This window comes from Hesperophylax consimilis, chromosome 4 (assembly GCF_061612785.1).
Source record: "Hesperophylax consimilis isolate HC1 chromosome 4, BYU_Hcon_1.0, whole genome shotgun sequence".
In the NCBI taxonomy this organism is placed as follows: Eukaryota; Metazoa; Arthropoda; class Insecta; order Trichoptera; family Limnephilidae; genus Hesperophylax; species Hesperophylax consimilis.
In genome coordinates this window covers 30,858,485-30,879,030 of record NC_142839.1, presented here as the reverse complement: position 1 = coordinate 30,879,030, position 20,546 = coordinate 30,858,485, and the positions used below count along the sequence as shown (strand labels likewise).

The 20,546-nt window shown below is 33.5% G+C and overlaps 2 protein-coding genes across 5 annotated transcripts; one reads left to right on the top strand and one right to left on the bottom strand.

The window, feature by feature from the left end:
* Positions 1 to 666: 666 nt before the first annotated feature.
* Positions 667 to 12,364, bottom strand: LOC149424531 (carbohydrate sulfotransferase 11). Of its 2 annotated transcripts, XM_089631401.1 has the most exons (5): positions 12,157 to 12,364; positions 11,781 to 12,018; positions 9,455 to 9,712; positions 7,804 to 8,017; positions 667 to 1,383 (listed from the first exon to the last, which is right to left on the bottom strand). In XM_089631401.1, the coding sequence occupies exons 1-5, from the start codon at positions 12,177 to 12,179 to the stop codon at positions 1,154 to 1,156; spliced, it is 963 nt and encodes a 320-aa protein (XP_089487527.1). In that variant the 5' UTR covers positions 12,180 to 12,364; the 3' UTR covers positions 667 to 1,153. The 2 variants fall into 2 exon arrangements, with proteins under 2 accessions (XP_089487527.1, XP_089487526.1); XM_089631400.1 differs by having other exon boundaries at positions 669 to 1,383; positions 11,781 to 12,364.
* Positions 12,365 to 12,942: 578 nt separating this feature from the next.
* Positions 12,943 to 17,148, top strand: LOC149424530 (lysophospholipase-like protein 1). 3 transcript variants are annotated; one of them, XM_089631398.1, is made up of 5 exons: positions 12,943 to 13,012; positions 13,167 to 13,262; positions 15,377 to 15,646; positions 16,595 to 16,735; positions 16,906 to 17,148. In XM_089631398.1, exons 2-5 carry the CDS (start codon positions 13,178 to 13,180, stop codon positions 17,100 to 17,102), a joined length of 693 nt encoding a protein of 230 aa, XP_089487524.1. In that variant the 5' UTR covers positions 12,943 to 13,012; positions 13,167 to 13,177; the 3' UTR covers positions 17,103 to 17,148. The 3 variants fall into 3 exon arrangements, with proteins under 3 accessions (XP_089487524.1, XP_089487525.1, XP_089487523.1); XM_089631399.1 differs by having other exon boundaries at positions 12,983 to 13,001; XM_089631397.1 differs by lacking the exon at positions 12,943 to 13,012 and having other exon boundaries at positions 13,023 to 13,262.
* Positions 17,149 to 20,546: the final 3,398 nt, after the last annotated feature.

Here is a 20,546-nt window from a genome sequence, read left to right as displayed (position 1 = left end):
TTCTAGGCGATAAGGAAGTATTCAATACATAGGTAAACACGTACTGAAAATTATTTAATAGTAAATATTTCATAAGTAAAAAAAATTAATCAACTAAAATCAAAAAACATTAAGTCTGCTTTTCAGTTCATTTGAGAATGTGGATAGAATCAATTTTTCAAATAATATGTATATAAATTAAAAGAAAAAATTTATCACAATACAAGAATGTCAAATAAATTTTGGTCCAATCAAAATAACTAGCGTAAAATATATTTAAGAATATAAAAAATTAGTTTAAAAGTTAGAAATGAGATTAGGGCCCATCTTCCATAGGGATATGCAAGAACACATCCGATACTCATGTCGTGTTCTCACTAGAGGTGTATAGGTACAGCCGGAATGAGTTCTTGAACCCGAGTCCTTTGCGGGAAGCGAATCCCTCTCCTACTCCTTTTACAAATCAACCACAACTGCAAGTGTGACTTCCTGTGTCTCCAAGCATTCACGTCACTTGCGCGAGTTCTCGGTGGGTGGTGACACGTCGGTCCGGTCCACACTAGGACACACTTGTGCGGGTCCGGTCCCCACTAGGACACACTGGTGCGGGTCCGGTCCCCACTAGGACACACTTGTGCGGGTCCGGTCCCCACTAGGACACACTTGTGCGGGTCCGGTCCCCACTAGGACACACTTGTGCGGGTCCGGTCCCCACTAGGACACACTTGTGCGGGTCCGGTCCCCACTAGGACACATTGGTGCGGGTCCGGTCCCCACTAGGACACACTGGTGCGGGTCCTGGTTCGGGTCCGGTCCCCACTAGGACACACACTTGTGCGGGTCCGGGACCGAGATCTAAAGCATACGCATTTTTACAAAATATCTGACACAAGCAACGCCATGTTTAGTATCGGCGAAGTGAGTGGGACTACCTAGTCTGGCAGGTCGTGCGATACTGACGTGTTTACAAAATTTTCGCAACTTGAGCCTGTGTACGAAACTCTGTGAAGATGAATGGTTGTAGTCACCAAGATACTTGAATCGTCGAGTATCGGATACTTGCGTATCCCTGTGGAAGCCTTAGAAAATGGAAAGTTGAAAATTTAAGGAATGAAGAAGTCATGAAAGACGATTAAATTTTAAAGTCTTAACGAAGAGAACGTAATGAGTAATTTCAGCCTAAATCGAAGCCGAGGATTGGTTCCAGGCTATAATTGAATACTTGGAAGTCTACCTTGAAGATGTTATATAGTTTCCTTATCAAGTCGAGGTCTAATGGACCGAAGTACTTCCTGAGCTTCTCGGCTGTTCCAGATGTTCTGGTGTCTCGGGGAAAGGGAATATTTGTTGCATTGATGGTATGAAGGGCCAGTATTGAGTCATCTAACAGCGTTTCATATTTACCTAAAAAATAAAAACTTTAAATGAAAATTTTGTAAGACACTAAGCAAGTTATAGGTATCACAACCAGAGATAAGTTGAATACAGTACTCATCCAGAAGCATTGCTTGCATTCATCATGTTGTTATTTGACTCAAGAAAAGAAAATTCAAATGAAAATGAAAAATTTTGATTTTTCAATAATTTAAATTGAATTATTAATTAATTAAAATACAGCACAACATTTGTGAATTTTCAAATTCGATAATCGTATACCTACACTTGTTATGCCTTTCTTGCTAATAACAATAAGTAGGCACAAGCAAGACAAAAGTATGTGTCTCAGTGTCGTCTGGCAATGATTGTCAGAAGTGTATTACAATAATAACACAATCTTAAGTTTGTGTATTTTGAATCAACTTTGATTGCGTGACCTATAATATGAGATTTTTTTTTTAATAAAAATGGAACAATCTTCTTCTTGTTGATAACATTTTATGATATTTTTCAACAATGAAAATATGTGATAAAAATATATAAAACTTTGCTCCGGTAATTTATTTATTTATTTATACGCCCATTGGGCTTTTACATACATAGTTAATAAAAAAAAATATTCTGAAGATTGTAAGTTCACAATAGTAACAGTAATAATGCATATAACCATATCCATTTGACATATTATAACAGCACGTAAATAGTAAATGCATACAATAATTATTTGTAGGTATAAACCTGTAGCACCTGTTACTGTAGGTATAAACGTAAATTAGTTAAAAAGAAATATAAAGTTTATATGTACATACTAGGTAGTGGCAGCAGTAACATGATATCATACAATACATAGTGTATGAGGCCATTGAATTAGAAAGTTAACGAAATAATTATTGGGGTATTGTTAACAAAATATAGAGCGTTTGACTGGTTATCGTGGCCTGTTAAATCGAGGGCGTTCGGTCTGCCATTCTACATAGTATATATAAAAAATAATGTGAAGATTATATGTATGTATAGAATAGTAAAAGCAATAATAAAACCTTCACCATTTGACATATAAAAGCATGTTAAAAGCAAATGGAAACATGATAGTTTGTAGGTATAAGCCTGTTGTAAGAAAATAAGAATAAGCCTACTTGTAAGGTATAAAGACGAAAATTGTTTATAAAAATGTTAAGTTTATATAACAAGACTTAAAAAACATATACTACGGGCTGAGTAACTCAATCATAACCTACGGTTGCATTGGGTGGGGAGGTGCAGGAATAAGAACATTAAACCCGTTATTGAAGGCACAGAAATCTATTTTACGTGTTATTATGAAGAAACCTTTCAGATATTCGAGCGACGCTCTCTTCAAGGAATTTAATGTACTAGATGTCCGACAGTGCTATATAAAAAAAATTGTAATCCATGTTTATAAAAATAAAAACAAAATGAAAACAGCCGAACACAAACATCAAACCAGAAGTAAGGGAAGGAATGACCTTTTCGTTCCAACAAGCAACAGAGCGACTTATCAAAAAATATTCTCATATCTCTCTCCTAAAATATATAATAAAATCCCCTCTCAGCTGAAACTGTGTGAATTGTCATCCTTCGGTCCAAGAGTGACAAAATGGTTGTTGGATCTAGGCAGGACTGATTCCGAAATGATACTAAAAAATGTATCTTTTTTATGTATCTTTGTTTTAACATACTTATTTTAGCTAGTCTTAAATCCTGTATTAGTCTAGGATAAATTGAAACGTGTAAATTTGACTGTCCTGAAACGGGAATCCTTCCTAGTTGGACAGTCAAAATCATAAAATGTAATCAAATATATTATAAAAAATAAAATAAATAAAAATATGTACATACTAGGTAGTAGTTGTATTAACATAATATCTATGCGACACATAAAAGCTAGTGTATATATTTATTCATTCATTTAATTATCTATTCACGAACTAGCGGGCTCCATAAGCCAGCCAGTTCGTAAATTGATAAATAAATAAAAATAAAATAACATTTTTACCAAATGATTACAGTAATTACATGTGAAATCATAATGCAGTTGTAGTAATTGCAAGAAGACTAGACCTATTATTGTGTTAATCTTGAGGAAATAATTCGATTCGAAGAGGTGCAATAGCTAGATGTTTATTGTTTTATTATAAAAGTCCTAATATATTGGTTTTAAACTTGGAAACCTATTGGAAACGATAGACATCGATTGAACTATATTTGTTTCCAAGTGTATGAAGCCTTTGAATTGGAGGGTTTACGAAGTAATTATTGGCAGATATGATAACAAAATATATAGCATTTAAACGGGTATCGCGGGTACGTATACGCAAATTAATTAAGCTCGTTAAATCGAGGGCGTCCAGGCTGCCATTTGATATATTGAAAAGGCAAACTAAGTCACTCACTGTGCGTCTTGTAGTTAAATCGCTTAGGTTTAGTAATTCCATTAGACATGTATAATTAAGTTCTTCCATTAGTATCCAAGTTTGTAATTAATAAACATTAGAAACTTATGTTGTACTCTTTCGATTTTTTGCTGATGAGTCTTATAAAATGGAGCCCAGATTGTTGTGTTGTACTCCAAATTACTTCTTACCAACCCAGTGTATAGCAATTTGAAGGAATTAATTGTTTTAAATTCTTTTATCGTCATCAGAATGTACCCCAGGCATTTCATAGCCTTGTTGGTTATTTCATTTATATGAGGAACAAAAGTTAATTTACTGTCAAATATTATACCAAGGTCCTTAATTTGTTTTACTATTTTTAGGAAATTGTTGTTGATGCTATATTGATATTTAATGGGATTTTTGATTCAGGTAAAAGTTATTGATTGACATTTTTCAATATTGAGAAACAGTTCATTAAGGGTGCACCATTCTTGTAGCGTCACAAGATTTGATTGCAATACTCTACAGTCATTATGATTAGTTATTGTTTTGTAAATTTTTAAATCGTCTGCAAATAAAAGTATCATAACTCCATCAAAGATGGTAGTTATGTTGTTGATAAACAATGAAAATAACACTGTGCCCAGATGCGACCCCTGTGGGACTCCGGTGAAGATTTCAAACTTATGTGAAAAATGTGAATTGATTTTTACTGATATTTTTCTTTTGTGAAGGTAGCTTTCGAACCATCTTAAAATATGTCCAGTTATACCTAGGGATCTTAGTTTGTTTATAAGAATTTTATGTGAGACTTTGTCGAAAGCCTTACTAAAGTCTCTATACACTATGTCTGTTTGAAGATGATTGTTCATGGAGTTATGTAGTTATATATTCCTGATATATCATTAAGTTTGTTAGAGTAGATCTTTTTGCTATGAAGCCATGTTGTCGATGTGAAATTATTTTATTGATTTCAGGCGAGAGTTTAGAGAGCAGGGCAGATCCAAGTATTTTCGGGATTGACAACTGGATACATATAGGTCTATAGTTGGATACATCAGATTGATCACCTTTCTTGAATATTGGAGACAGAATGTAAAAGTCTTAGATAAAATCCATAAACGTCAAATCGAAATAACGGTCTCTACGCAAACATGATTAACCAAAGATTTATAGATAAGCCTAATTGATAAAAATGTTATTGTAAGGACCAAAACCATGAAATGAAAAATGTGATATAAAATACCTAATTAAAGATTGACTGATAAAAAAATAAACAATAAATTGATAAGGGCTTTAAAAGATTGCTATGATTGGAATACTTATTACATATAAAACTAAAGGCAATCATAATAAGTATTTCAATCATTAAAATTTTTTACTTGTCGGGATTCATTAAAATATGGAGATTAGTAAATATATCCATTATAAATATCTATGCATTGAAAATATACACATATATTTATACATAAATAATTAAATTGTATTTTAACTTCATAATTGCACTAATTGGGTATTATAAATTGTAATTAATTAAACTAATTAAGTGCAAAAACAGTCTAGTGAAGTCACACAAATAATGAATTAATAATAATTATGTACATTAATCAATCTTGTAACATAGAACCATTAACCCTCCAGCACTGGAGGGGGGTAATACGTTTCCCTCAAATGAGAGTTGTGTGCAATATCTAAGTAGTGTTTTTCATCATTATCTGAGTTACGCTTGATTTTGAACTATCTCGTTTACCATTTTACATTACTTAATGATGTGCGAAGACCGGCAATGTCCTGTTAAAATGGTAGGTATGTAGTAACTAACATTTGAGTTTTACTGGAAACGGCAAAAATTATATTATATATTATTATAAAATAAATATGGACACCCTAGTGATTCCCCTTCGGTTGATATGTGATTTTTACCTTCCAGTAAGCAAAGGTTAAGTGAACATCTTTCGAAAACATGGTAACTCCATTCAAAAGTACATAATTTGCCACTAGTAAATTGGTAAGGCATTGCGAAGAAGACTTCCAATGTGAACAGAAATGATCCCTATAATATAATTTATAAATGCACTTATAAAATATTTATTATTGTGATATGGAAGTGGTCTGCGTAAAACTCTGATATAGGCCCATTATGTTATCTATCATGTTTCACCTTGTTTCTATGACAGTAGACATGTTTATTTCAACAGGTAACTTAATATATATAATATATTATGTATGTACATCCTAGGAGTGAAGGACATCTCATAGCACTATCAAGTGAATCGGGTGGGTCATGCTAACACACTGGCCGGGAAAGGTGGTTCTACCCATTCGGTCGATTGATGCTTAACGGCGGGAAGGGTAGTTCTAACTTCTACGCCGGCCTCATTTCAATGGCAGAAAAGACGGAATTATTCAATGTTTTTACATGAATCTTATATACCAATCTCTTTGTAAAGGTGCAAGTATTCTTTTTATATTTATCTTCGTGCCTTTCGTTTACATCGGTATTTCAATAAAAAGATCTACATTATTTGTTATTGTAATAATTCAATTCCTGAAATGAGGATTTTTATGACCGTGAAACCCGATTCGAATCTCTATCTCTGTTCCGCCCCACTCAACTACTATGTGCAAGCGAGTGAGTGATTGAGTTGCATTTCAAATAATATTCGATTTTAGTTTGGTACTTTTATAGCTTGGGTATGCTGAGTCACTACGTAGAATTTTTTATTAAAATATTTTGATTATTTACGAAGATATAGCGATTTAAAACTAATTAAAGAAATTCGCGCATGACCTTTATTTTCGCTCGGAGACAGCGTACCGCCAGCGCAAAAAATACCCGCCAGAAATGTGTTTAGAATCAGAAGATGTATGAATTGTTTTGAAAAAGGTGTGCGATTTTCCATACCCTCTTCTACGACTTTGGTGGAATTACAATTAGTTGATATATAAATTTGTATATATTGTATATAAATAAGACATTAGGAACTGTACTACATACATAACATGTATTAGTAAATGGAAAAAAATTATCTATTTTACTGTATTATCCCTTCATTTGATATATTGTGGGGTGACTGCCAAAAGTTGGTATGTAACTACATTTTTGGATTTTTTGAGTTTATGTTTTATAATTTATCTCTGGAATAAGTTTGGGTCCACTCTCATGACAAGTAGGTTTCAAGCGACTGTTTTTTTGAAAAACTTCGTAACTTCATTTTTTTATGATTAATAGACAAGAAAAATATTGAAAAAGCACTTACAAAAATAAGCATGTTTGTTTAAAAAAATAACACTAATGATTTATTTTAAATTAACATTATTTCCCAAAACCCTGACTTTATAATGAAGATCAAACTAAAAAAAGGTGTTTACTCCAAAACATGTTATTGTAAGTTAACAACTTTTGGTAGTTTATTAACATACCAATAATTAGCTTTAAACGTTTGCATAGCGATTGGGAGATGAAATAATTAATGCAGTGACAATGTGTAATATAAGTGATAATGAGTACTAATTTACAAAAGGTGAATTTTCCCGTTTGCCGGTATGATACTTCATTGCGTACAAATGGTAACATTACTTTATCCAATTAATTATTTATGATTTTGGTGATAACACTTTTGTACTTACTAATAAATAAGGTACCTAATTGAGTGGGGCTGTTTTTCGATGAAATGTTATCAAGGACGTGGTTTTTCTTATGTATATTTGTACAAGCGCAAAAATAATAATAATACTTACACAAATTTTGGTTAAATCCGCCATCCGTGTGTTACTTTCAGAAATATATACATATGTACCTATATATTTGTAATCATGTTAGGCAAATAAAAGTATGGTGAATGGGTTGCTGAATCTACACGTATATTAGAATATTTATCTTATTTATTTGCATAGAACTTTAGAAAAGCTTGGTTAGATTATGCTACATTAAAAACTACCACGAAAACAAGAAATGTATAACTTGATAAATACATTCTTATTTAGATAAGAATGATTAATTGATAACACGATTTATTGACACTTGAATTTTTTTATACACACTTACCGACAATACTGTACTTTATTGCACACGGGTGGCAGAGGCGATCGATGGATTCCCAGTGCTCGTTGATGGCATACGGCATGTCCTGGGATACCAGAGACGGAGGAGAAGTCAAAAATTCCACAAACTCTTTGAATGAAACATCGTTGCCATAGAACAAGGATGAATTCGAAGGATTTGGTCGGAAATTTTTAATAATGAATCTCCCAACACGTTGCTGAAATGAACATAGAAATTTTCAAATGAAAAGATTTGAAAATGAACATAGAAATTTTCAAATGAAAAGGTTTGAAAATGAACATAGAAATTTTCTAATGAAAAGGTTTGAAAATGAACATAGAAATTTGTAACAATTTTGATTTATGGTGTTATGTACAAATCCACTCGAGCGATTGGTTTTGTATATTTATATATTTACCATATTATTATTTTAATAAATACCATTCCTCAAAATATTAATAAGGAAACATATGAAACTGCTTACTGCGGTTTAAAGCCAATGAATCCACCTAGATTTTACTGTTTATCCGATTTATTTTAGCGATCGCTCAAAATGTTTTTGCAAACTTCGCTTGAGTGGTTTAAAGGGAAAATAAGAATCTTTAACCCTTGGGACCTTCTAAGACCCAAACAGTCCCAAATGCCGTGCGCGCATTATACTCTCCTAAGACCATATTTGTCCCAGAACGACCGCACATTATTAAAATGCATATATCTCTCTTCCTCTCATTTAAAAATTAATTATTTCTTTTATGTCAGAAAGAGAACGAAATAGTGCTTGTTATTGTCTTTGAAAAAATGGAAGCTTGTAGAAGGTTCGATCCGTGCAAATCAACAACTTCTCAAGGGTTTTAAGATAAGATTAAGTATCAAGGAATGTTTTATTGTGAAAAATTAATGGCAAGCCTTATAAGCGTCACAATATGTTAAATTCTTTGAGTCTAGATAAGAAATTATGAAGAAATACCAAATTATTTGGATAAAAGAGATATGTATTTATCTATAGATATTGTTAAAAAGTGGGAAGTTGTAAAACAAATATTGGATTGATTCTCAGAAAAGATTTTTCACTTTCTTGAAGAATGGGAAACAAGAAGTTAAGATTTTTAATCTCAATTGAATATGTATGTATCAAACACATGAGTCAAATTAAACTATGTATGTAAACTGAGCTATCAAGAAGCTGATGAAAAATCAGACATTAAATGCTGACATTAAAAATGCATAGGGGTTTACGATTCTACCTTAGTCTTACCTTATCCTAATTTCGATTGAAGATGTATATGACCATATACTCTTCAGTTGCAACGACTTTTGACATGATTTGATTCGCTTCACTTTTCTTCCCCGAACATCGCTGATTTCTTCTTCCATTCTATTCCCATCATATATTCTATTACCTTTTACTGTAGATTCACTCCTCACGTCCAAATTGCCTAAGCTAAATTACAGTCCGGGTCAATAATAACCGTTAATGAAAAGAAGGGAGTAGAAAAGCATGAATTTACAAAAAATGGTAACCGAACAAAACAGAATACGATAAAAATACAGGTTAGGTTATGCTAGGTTTGTTATTTCTTTTTTTATAATTTGTTTTGGTTTGTCACTGTTCTGTTTTGACATGGAACCAAAAAATATGAGTTGTTTTATTTACCTGAAAGTAGCTTGCACTTGGCGATTCATCTTCCAACTTATTCCTATATGCTGAGAGTAATCTCTCGAATGGGTGCCGAACGAAGATGAGTTTGGTGTAGTTGTCTACAATATCCGCCCGCTCATTTTCCGAAAAGTTTCCTAGACTCGGGAACATCCCGGTGGAGTGAGCCAGTGATGCCGGGATGGAGAGGACGTTGGTGTCGTTCCACTTCTCCGTCAATATCATCAGGATGCGCTTCCAATTGGTGCAAGCCACCTGAAAATTAATAAAAGATGTAGTAAAACAATTCAGGTATGCTAATAACAGACCCTCGGAATCAACTTAACCTCCTTGTTACTAATAGGGGTAATGACTCTGTGCAAAAACGGGCGGTCCGTTTGATAGATTCCCCAATCTTAACAAACGGACTGCAATCTTTAGAGCACAGGCGTCAGGTAGATATGCTGTCCTTGTTCTATCGGTATTACAATGGAAGATGCTCTGAGGAACTAGCGTCATTGATCCCTTCGGCAGCGGTGCGTAGTCGGGATACACACCAAACGCGCGCCCAACATTTGTACACGGTTGACATTTGTCACATGAGAACGGGTCGCTTCTACGATTCGTTCTTAAGTTCAACAGCTCGGCTGTGGAACGAACTGCCGGCCTCTGTGTTTCCTTCCTCCTACAACATGGGACTCTTCAAGACCCATGTTCACTCCTTCCTCTCCACTAAAAGACCCTCCACACAGCATCCCCAAAGATGACATAGGCCCTGAGGGAAATTATTTTCTTCAGGGCCTCCTGTGTGGAGTTAATATATAAAAAAAAAAAAAATGAAAACTCTGAAATTAATATCGTCCAATCTCCATACATCAGCTTTAATAGTGAATTTACTGAATTGGCGTTTTCGTATTCCTACAAAACATATGAACATAGCCTTTTTTTAATTTTTTTTTTTTTTTCATTTATACTTAAATATATTAGTATTACAAGGGTATACTATATTGTCCTCCAAGCTAGGAGTTCTTAATTGTAAGGTTATATATGTAATAGTAAACAAAACAGTGGAGATTAGTTAGACAGACAAATAATAAAAATTAAAATATAATGTCGATTTTTACATAGTTTTAACAAGAATAAATGTGAAATATAAGAAAATTAAATATTAAAAGGGTTGTAGCCAGTTCCATATGTGTTTTTTGCATTCTGTAAGATTAGATGTTTTATATTGTGTTGGAAGTGAATTGTATAGTTTTATAGCCTGGAATCTGTAGTGTTTTTGTCCAAAGGATGTGTTGGTTTCTGGTTTTAGTAGGTGGTGTGCATGTCTTGTTCTAGTATTGCGAGAAATTTGTGAAGTTTTAAATGTGTTTAGTGTTTATCCTTATAAAGATAACTTGCGTAGGATATCTCAGTGACCCCTCTATGATAACACAAGTTTTGTGTTGCATCTTGGCATGTCAAAGACAGTGGCGGCTCGAGCATTTCTTCGATGGTGGCGACCGGATTTTTTTATGTATACTGAAATCTCATCACCTTAAAAATACATCAAATCTCTCAAACAAAAATTTTCACCGACAAATCATGCACCTAATCACCTGTCTAAACACAAAATAATAAAAATTTCTCTCTAGATGTATACAAATTTAAAATATAGAATAATAAAAATAACGCCATATCTTACAAGATTATCATCAAACACGCGCGATTCCCGCCCGAAACTAGCTAACCGTCCAATTCTAGCGAGGGGATTTTAAAGCCCTATGAGATTTGCATACAAGAGCGCATGAGCGGTAAAGCGGAATTCTCATGCAACCAATCCAAATTTCAAGCGAAAAAGTCCGGTGACGTCCCCTGAGTGCGGTGTGCGCACTGCGCATGGCCAATGCTCAGTCTGTTGTGTACAGATGCATATATGCTTTAGAAAACTATAAGGAAGGTGCGGAGGGGATGTCAGTTCTCTCATAGGAACTATTCTACTTTAAAGCTTGAAAAAATTCGAAAAAAATTTTTGTATTACATTTCTGCAAACAATGTTAATTGCTTTTTTGTTTAATGGTGTAGACAAAGTTTCGAATATCTTTAAATAACTAGGTTTAAGGAATATCATAAGACTGACAGCAGTTGCCCGTGTAGTTGAAGAATGCTATGCATTCACGCCATGCTCTACATTTTACACAATTGCTCAATTCTCAGAGCTGGACTATCAATCAAAAATATCAAGAAAAACATTACAACAAAATGCAAAGACGTTGCTACTTACCACTTAATCTTAAAAACCTTAAGTGGCCTCTTTGAATTATGAATAAAGTCAGAGGTGTAAAATTAATCAAATACATACCTTTGGAACATAGCAGTAAAGCAGCTTATGCTTATTATCGACAAGAACATGCTCAAGGCTTTCTGGTTTCATGTCTATGACAGACATACTATAATTATAGTTCTCACAGGTCTTCTGTATATGCTCTTGCCTGGCCAAATTAAGTGACTGTGTCAGCTCAAATACATGGTTCACAGAAGTTTCTGGAGTTCCACTATCACTTATATCGTTAGAAAATTCGTCGTCTGATTTTCCACATCTGGGAACCAGGAATGTTATGAATAGAATAGCATATATATTCATGGTGTCAGATGGCAAGTGTATTCAAATAGTACAATTCAATCCACGGATAACTATACAATCATATCTCAGGTTAGTAGGTCAAATGTGTGCTTACAATTGAGAATTTTTGGTGTACATTTTTGTTTACTCAAAAAAATTCAATTTGTGCGACTTATTTCTTTTTGAACCATTATTTCATGAATCACTTTAACCGATGCTTCGTTATACAGATATTAAAATACGATGTAAATTACATTATCACATAGAACTTATAAACAACACAAACAATGACCAACGCGGGTCTTCATTTATCTGTCACCCGCTGTCACCACTCGCTTTGACACTGACTTATTGACATCAGTGTTGCCAACAGTAATGGCATGCTGTTAAAATAAATCTCCACAGCTTTTTCCCCAAAATTCTCCATACAGCATAAAAACTCCCGAGATTCGAAAAATTCAGTACTTTGTCTTTGACAAATAGACAAAAATGGTTCCCAAATACATAATCTACGATTGTATTTTTTCTGCATTTTATAACCGATCATTACGAAAAAGTTAGATTTTTAAATAGTTGCGGTGTCTGAACTGATTTGCTTATTGCTTTAGCTTTGAAAAAGCAAAAATCAACTGAAATACCGGCCATCAGGTGAAGGAATTTACATTTCTTTGAAATTTTCTTTTAGTTAAGTTAGAGAAATTAGTTTTGTTTTATAATCCGTCAATCGACATTTTTTCACCATCAGGAAAAAGTTTTGCTTATGCTTCAGTACTCGGCCGGTTTTTTCTGTCTACAGTACAGAGTGGTTTATTTATGTCTCTACGGATATGCTACGGATACTGGCAATAAATGTGACAGTTAATGTTTTTTATTCAGTTTTCGAAAAAAACATTGCATAGTGACTATAGTGAGTGGTTTATTTATGATTGCCCGGTTTTTTTTACTGTCCTGAGCCTCAAGGTGATTAGGAGGTATTAATACAATCGTTTCAAAGTGACTATTTACGTTTTAACAGATTATTGCATGTTATTGATTGCACTAAATCAGTGTTTAAGTAGGAATACTATGTTATAAACCCTACGTCGAACATAACCATAACAATATTTTCCATGATTTTCCGAAAAGGTTATTCAGTGATGTCGCGACAGCTAAAGCCTATTCACGTCATACCCAACAAGGGCAGTTCACACACTGGCACCGTATTTTTCTTTCATGGCTCAGGTATGTTTATTTTTTGCTTCCTGCTTCCACTGACAAACAAAAACCTTTTGTTATTATGACTGCTTTTTGTTAATACTTTTTTAGTGTTGCATTCAACCAAATCAATACTAGTGCTGAACTAATCAATTTTTCTTCAATAGCATTTTATTTGTATCCGGTACTACAATGTTACATTAAAATAAATAGTAATTAAGGTAAATCAGAAGATTTTATATAAAAATATTTCATATAATCCTTGTCCAGCGATTCCGAATATTTACCAAATAAATTATATGACTCTCCTTGACTTGTGTATGTCGTATGGGGAAACATTTACTTTTTCACAAGAAAGTTTAGGTAAAGTTATTGAATTCCGCTGCATGCAAAGACTCTTTAAAAAAAAACGCTTAAATAAATAATATATAATGACTATTTAATTTGGGGGTACAATAAACCTGCACAAACTATTTTGTGCAGGTTTATTGTTTTTAGGTTGTTAGTTTGGGTTATTTTAATAATTTATTCATACTTCCTAACCTTCAAAACTTAACTTTGAGAAAAAATCGGAACTTTAATGCATCTTATACCATCTCCTTCGACAAAAACAGTTTCTTGCAGTTATTAAGTTGAAACTAAGTGCTATTTATAATTTTATGTATATTCAGCGTGAAACTGAATTCGACAAGTTTATCAAAGTTTACAATCATCCACTATTTATATCAGAAGTCAGGCTAGGTATGGTTTTTATTTCCAAATGCCATAATAATACGATTTTCATCCAAGTTTTACTAACCTGGCCACAATTTTTTTGTCAGAGAAATTAAAACAAAGTTCCAGCCGTTTTTTTAGTTTCTATGTAATTTTTCAGTTTCAGTTTCAGTTTCAGTGCCGGCAACCCGGGCGTTTATTTAATTTCATGGTTGTTTACATTGTTTTCTTTTCTTTTACCCGCCTCACTAGACAACGAATTGTTAGGCCCTTCGGCCCCAGGGCTGCGCAAGTTTGGAGATCTGGTAAGGAGACGCCAATGAAAGATGTGTGTAGTATCCTAGCAGCATCTTTATTGAAGTAGTCGAATTACAGAGTCCATTCAGAGTAGTCACAGTTTTTGCTGATGACGAACGACGATTCCGTCATAGTAGTTGATGTGCATCCTGATGGGATGCATGTATATGAATCCGTGGTCCATGATCATGGTGATGAAGTCGGTGTCTTGACACAGGACTCGCTGACGACGAACAACGATGTTGTCATAGTAGTGTTCATCTCTGGTGAAGATGTTGAGTCTTTCTGATGCTCCAGTGTGATGAAGCTCGTACCACGGGCGGAACCGGGAACGTACCTGCGGCTTGATGCGGGAGCGAGGGGCACTATGCCCAGGCGCAGAACGGAACGGCCTCTCTGTAGGCGGTTAGCGCTTGCTCGGCTGAGTGCTAAAGACTGACTGCTACGTACCCTGATGTGGTATTTATATAGTAGTAACACACGCCTGGTAATGTCTAGAATCTTTCAAGCTGTAAGTAGGTAGGCTGGCGGCTTCACTATTATTCTCCATAGGTACTACGCTGCTCTCGAAGATCTCGGTGCTCGTGTACTTTCACCGCACGTCTCGTAATTTCCAATGCAATGCGGGTTGCTATCGATGTTCTAGATCTTTCGAGGAAGTAATAGGTGATATTCTAGTAGCTGCCGCTACACAAGTATCCAATACTTATGTTGTGTATTCACATTATTAGAGTCCGTACATGTCACTTTTGAAATCACAGTAATCTTTTACGATCACTGGCTATGCTTCATACAAATATTTTAATGAAATAACACTTTAATTCAACTTAATTACTTCGAAAGCTGACTGTTTCGATCCGGGGGAATGGAAAATACTGCATTAAATTTCCATTTTTCAATTAAAGTTTCAAAAGTTCATGCGATTAGATGTTTGGCCGTGTCGACAATGTGTGCTTGTGTACGAACCTCCTTGCAGAGGTATGGCGGTAGTCGTCAAGATACTTGAATCGTCAAGTATTAGACATTTGCATAGCCTTGTGGAAGAAAGGCCTCAGGCTTATGCCATACTGAAAACAATTTAAATTCACACCAATATAAAATTTTTGCTAATTTTATTTGATGTAATCTAGGTTCTACTGGAGAGGCCATGAGATATGGCGTGGCTGCAACAGTTGGCAAAGATTTCACCTTTCCCCATATAAGGGTAGTGTTCCCGACAGCCCCCCTACAACCATACACCCCCTGCGATGGAGAACTTAGCAATGTTTGGTTCGACCGATTGGCAATCAATTCTTCCGTTCCTGAAGTGGCCGATAGCATTGACCTAATCGGAAAGGATATTAAACAATTGATTAAGGATGAAAATGATAAGGGTATTCCAAATAATCGAATTATCATTGGTGAGTACTTTTGTAATAATTATTGCAGAATATTGAAATGTGGTATTCTAGGTATGGTTTGTTATCTTAGAAAAAATATAAGTTGACCCTAGTTACATTCAATTTTGACATTTTAAAATATTAGACAGCTGTCCAACTACTTGTTCTAAAGGTCGAAGCGCCATGTTTATCTCCAATTTGGATACTTTATGTAGGTTATGCTTATTTGTAAATTCTTATAATATTTTACGAAATCACTAAAACTACATTACTTAAGCTACTATAATTTGTAGGATTCAACAAAGTGCTGATATAGATTACGCTTAATTCTATAAATGGTGTCAGTAAATATATCAATAGTATCCCCAAACTTGTTGCCCAGATGATACATTCTATTGGTTAGTGAGTGTGTCTGATAGTTGGTTGTGTATGTATTGCAGAAGAATGTTACATTTTGTCTTGTGTTCCTTGTCGTTACATGGAATTTAATAGTGGCAACGATTTACTATCTATTATAGAACCACGACAACTGCAACTGTCTTTTATTAACCATAATAAATTATGTTGTAATATGTATTTAATCATTGACGAAGATAATATCAACAACTCTCAATGAAAATATGAAACAGACAGACACAGAAAATAAAACAGGTTAAAAGCTAACGCAACTGGAACTCAAACCCAGGTCCTCTCTATTCTTGCCGGAACTGGCGCTTTAACAACTGAACTAGTTTGGTCCAAAAATATATAGGAAATATTTGAAGATAATGTTAGCCATTCAAAAATGACCGAATATAATAAAGTGGCAATAGCTGAGTTGGTAGAGCGCCAGTCCCGGTAAGACTAGATATGACCTGGGTTCGAGTCCCTGTTGCTACTGTTACCTTTTTATATTCTGTGTCTGTCTGTTTCATATTTGGATATTATCTTCTGATAATATAAATGATTGATATAATACGTTTTTTTCAGGCGGTTTTTCAATGGGAGGTGGCTTAGCCCTGCACACGGCATACAGATGGAACACGGATCTTGCTGGAGTGTTCGTCCTGTCCTCCTTCCTCAACAAGGACTCGGCAGTTTACAGAGCTCTAGAAGGTGATTCCGCAGGAGGTAACTAAAATAGTTCAGTTTCAATACATTCCTTTATCAACCCCTAATTCTTGGGCATGACGTTTTTTTATATGCGTGCGACAACCTTAATAATTGAAAAAATAAATTATTGGTATAGCAAGTATAATGCAGAGATAACGGTTATAAATCATAAAGTTTCATTATTCTAGCACCAGAGTTACTTCAATTCCACGGAGGAAGTGATGATCTAGTTCCCCTTGACGCCGGAAAGAATACATTTGATAAACTGTCATCGCTCGGCGTGAAGGGTAAATTTATTGTAGAGAAGTACAACGACCACTCCGTTACTCGTCCTGAGCTATCCACCGTCCACCAATGGATTACTCAGCATCTTCCTGAGGAGTGATTGAATCTCTTTCATTGTTATTTATTCAATGTTCCTGCACATGTTATCATGTGTCTGTTATTTAGTTGATAGAGATTATCAAAAATTTTATATAAAATAAATTTTGTAAGATATTTAAATTTTATTTCATTATAATGAATTTATTAAGACTAATACAAGGTCATTAATCACTGAATAGATAATACACAGTAAAAATGTCTTCCATGTAGATTTAAATAGAAATCGATGTTGCCACTGACTTCTGTCTCTCTTAAACTGCCTGACATTGTATCACAAATCTATTTGATCTAAATGAAAATTTCATAATGATGATGAAATGAATTTTTGCGGTAGTAAAAAAATAACTTCTTGATGGCCGTCGCTAAATTTTCGCCGCGCGCCGTTTGATTCTATTTTTGTAATAACTTAGTTGTTCTTTTGTAAATTGTACCGTCTTACGAGATAATGTGTTTATATTATTATTTGGGTGTAATAATAGATAATAACCTTAAGTGGAAGACTCAAATAACCAATATTATAAATCGATTAAGAAAACTCATATACATATTTATTAATTTAAGAAATATACTTAACTTAAAAATTCTTAAAAATATATACTACGCACTAGCCCATTCAATAATACAATACGGTATCGTTGCGTGGGGAGGAGCTTACAAAACCTCAATTTTGCCACTGGAAATTACCCAAAGACTAATAATAAAAATTATTTCTAGGAAACCATCAGATTATTCAACCTCTCAACTTTTTCAAGACTTTCAAGTCCCACCTCTAAAAAATACATATATAAAAAATACGCTGCTTCAAATACACAAAGATTCTAAGAAGTCACACTACGCCATGGTACGCGTAGAGAGCAATAGACATAACACAGTGGGTCGCCTAAGTACGCCATTAATGCATACCAGTTTTGCACAACACTTCTACACATACAATGGAGTGATGTGGTTTAATCAATTGGAAATGGAACTGAGATTGGAACCTGACTATAATAAATTCAAAAATAGACTAAACAATGATATCTTAAATAGTTTGGCTACCTAGAATTGCATTGGCTTTGGTTGATTAAGAAAATTTAATTGACAGTTTCTTTTTTTAAATTTATTTTTTATTATATATATTTATAAATATTATTATTTTTTATCTATGCACGTATATATTGTGTTATAATTTTTTAACTTTTAATTTTAATTTTTAATAAACTTCTCTATGTTCCCGCCTTTACACACAAGTAATTTAACTCTGGTAAAGGTAATATATTGTATACATATATGTGTTTTTACAGTTTTTTAATCAATGTTGCAGGCTTAATTACTCATGATTATGTTACATATGTATGTATACATAAACTAATAAAAAATATATATATATATATATTATTATAATGTGCTAGTTACATTTATTCAGAGAAACAATTTTTTTATATAGTATAGAGAGAGTACAGAGACGATTTACAAAAAAACCAAGAACACACATTGCCCTGGCATCCAAGAAATCTTCACCACAAACAAAAATATAGATCTCCAGGGACACTAAAAAAAAAAAAAAAAAATAGTAAAACACAATTTGCATTCAATCCTAGGAAACACTTTGTTGCGAATAGAGTAGTGGATGCATGGAACAAATTTCCACAACATGTCTTCCATTCTACTAATATGAACCAATTTAAAGCTCGATTGGATTCTTATTTGAAGAGAAGAAAGGTTTAATTTGTTTTAAATTAAAAAAATATCAATTACTGTTAAACTAATAATAATAATTGTGATGGCAGATATGAGCGCATCAGCAAAATGCTATCCTAATCCTTAAGGATACGCTGGCCTTCAAGGGGTTAAGCTAAGAATAGTCAGACTTTTGAATCACATGCCCACGCATTTCTTTTAAATGCCATTAATTTACAGTGATTTTCGTAACATGTTATATTTTTATTCTGATTCATTATGTTTGACAAATGTAAGGTCATTAGTGCATTAGTCATTATTATGTTTGCCAAATATAAGGTCATTAGTGCATTAGTCATTATTATGTTTGTCAAATATAAGGTCATTAGTGCATTAGTCATTATTATGTTTGTCAAATATAAGGTCATTAGTGCATTAGTCATTATTATGTTTGTCAAATATAAGGTCATTAGTGCATTAGTCATTATTATGTTTGTCAAATATAAGGTCATTAGTGCATTGTAATTAACATAATAGTTCGATTGCATTGATGGGTGACATTTTCTCTATTGCAAGTCTCACCAGCTTAAAATAAGACAATTCTGGAGAATATGTAAATATGTTTAATATTTTATAAAATTGGTGAATTTTTAACAAACTGTGGAAATAATTGAACATTGATATATTCATAGAATAGACATATACATATATAGCAGAATGTTGGTAGGTACATAATTTACAATCATGGTAATTTTTTTTATTATTTATTTAAAACTATTAAAAATAAAAATATTATTCATCAATAGCTTTACCCCGCCATGTGTTGCTGTGACTCAATCTCTCGGTACAGATAGAAAAACTGTGGTATGAGTACCTACCTGATATGAGTACCTAAATATACAGGGTGTCCGGAAACTCGTAGTACAAGCGGGAAACTGGTGAATCTACATCACATTTGGAGTCGATTTTGTAGAATATTTTTTTTTTATTTGAGCTTTCGTTATCGAGTAAATCGAGTTAGAAGTTGATTTTTTTTTTTTTTTTTTTAATCAAATTCTTATAAATTATTACTGAAGATCAAAGTACCCAACTAATTAAAACTATTTGAAAGTAAAACAAATGAAGAAACTCGGATTTGAAGCATTATTTTGAAATCACCCTTCATTTAACCCGGTGTAATCATAAAATATTTCTGCTCTGCAGGGTTAAAACATCTGTTATTCAACCCTAAACACCAGAAAAAACTTTAACCCTAAAATAGCCGAAAAATATTTTTTTTTGGTTTTTTTTTTTTTTTTTTGAAAATGCTCAAATCAAAAAAATTAATGTTTTTTTGGGTTCCCCATGTGGTGTAGATTCTACAGTTTCCCGCTTGTACTACGAGTTTCCGGACACCGTGTATAAGATCATTCTGGTATTGTACTCCCTGAGAGAAAGTCTGAATACACTGGCTGTGATTATACAAAAATACTCTACTTATTTCCTGCAACCCAAATCAAAGTATACTATAAGTTACTACAAAAAAAATAGTGCGTGTTGCTTTTACGCCCAACAGATGGCACTGTTTTTGAAAAAAAAAGCATGTTGGTCCAACAGATTATGCTGTTTTTCAAAAAGGCATCTTTTTACTGTCACAGGTGATATATTTATAATATAGGTATATAAAAACACAAGCGTATTCGAATGTAACGTTGTGTCAAAATTTCAAAGCAATCGGTGAAAAACTTTAGGAGATTTAAGGTTTTGAACAAACAAACATTTTTATTTCTATAAATTAAGTGTACAT

What these genes read in the sequence shown, in the direction of transcription:
- LOC149424530 (XM_089631397.1), top strand. Translation starts at nt 13,151, where the DNA reads ATGATTTTCCGAAAAGGTTATTCAGTGATGTCGCGACAGCTAAAGCCT. An exon ending in AAATAATCGAATTATCATTG is followed by an intron (nt 15,647 to 16,594) that starts GTGAGTACTTTT and finishes CGTTTTTTTCAG; the next exon opens with GCGGTTTTTCAATGGGAGGT. An exon ending in AGAAGGTGATTCCGCAGGAG is followed by an intron (nt 16,736 to 16,905) that starts GTAACTAAAATA and finishes TCATTATTCTAG; the next exon opens with CACCAGAGTTACTTCAATTC.
- LOC149424531 (XM_089631400.1), bottom strand. Translation starts at nt 12,062, where the DNA reads ATGAATATATATGCTATTCTATTCATAACATTCCTGGTTCCCAGATGT. An exon ending in TTTACTGCTATGTTCCAAAG is followed by an intron (nt 9,713 to 11,780) that starts GTATGTATTTGA and finishes ATTAATTTTCAG; the next exon opens with GTGGCTTGCACCAATTGGAA. An exon ending in AATAAAGTACAGTATTGTCG is followed by an intron (nt 1,384 to 7,803) that starts GTAAGTGTGTAT and finishes TTTATTTTTTAG; the next exon opens with GTAAATATGAAACGCTGTTA.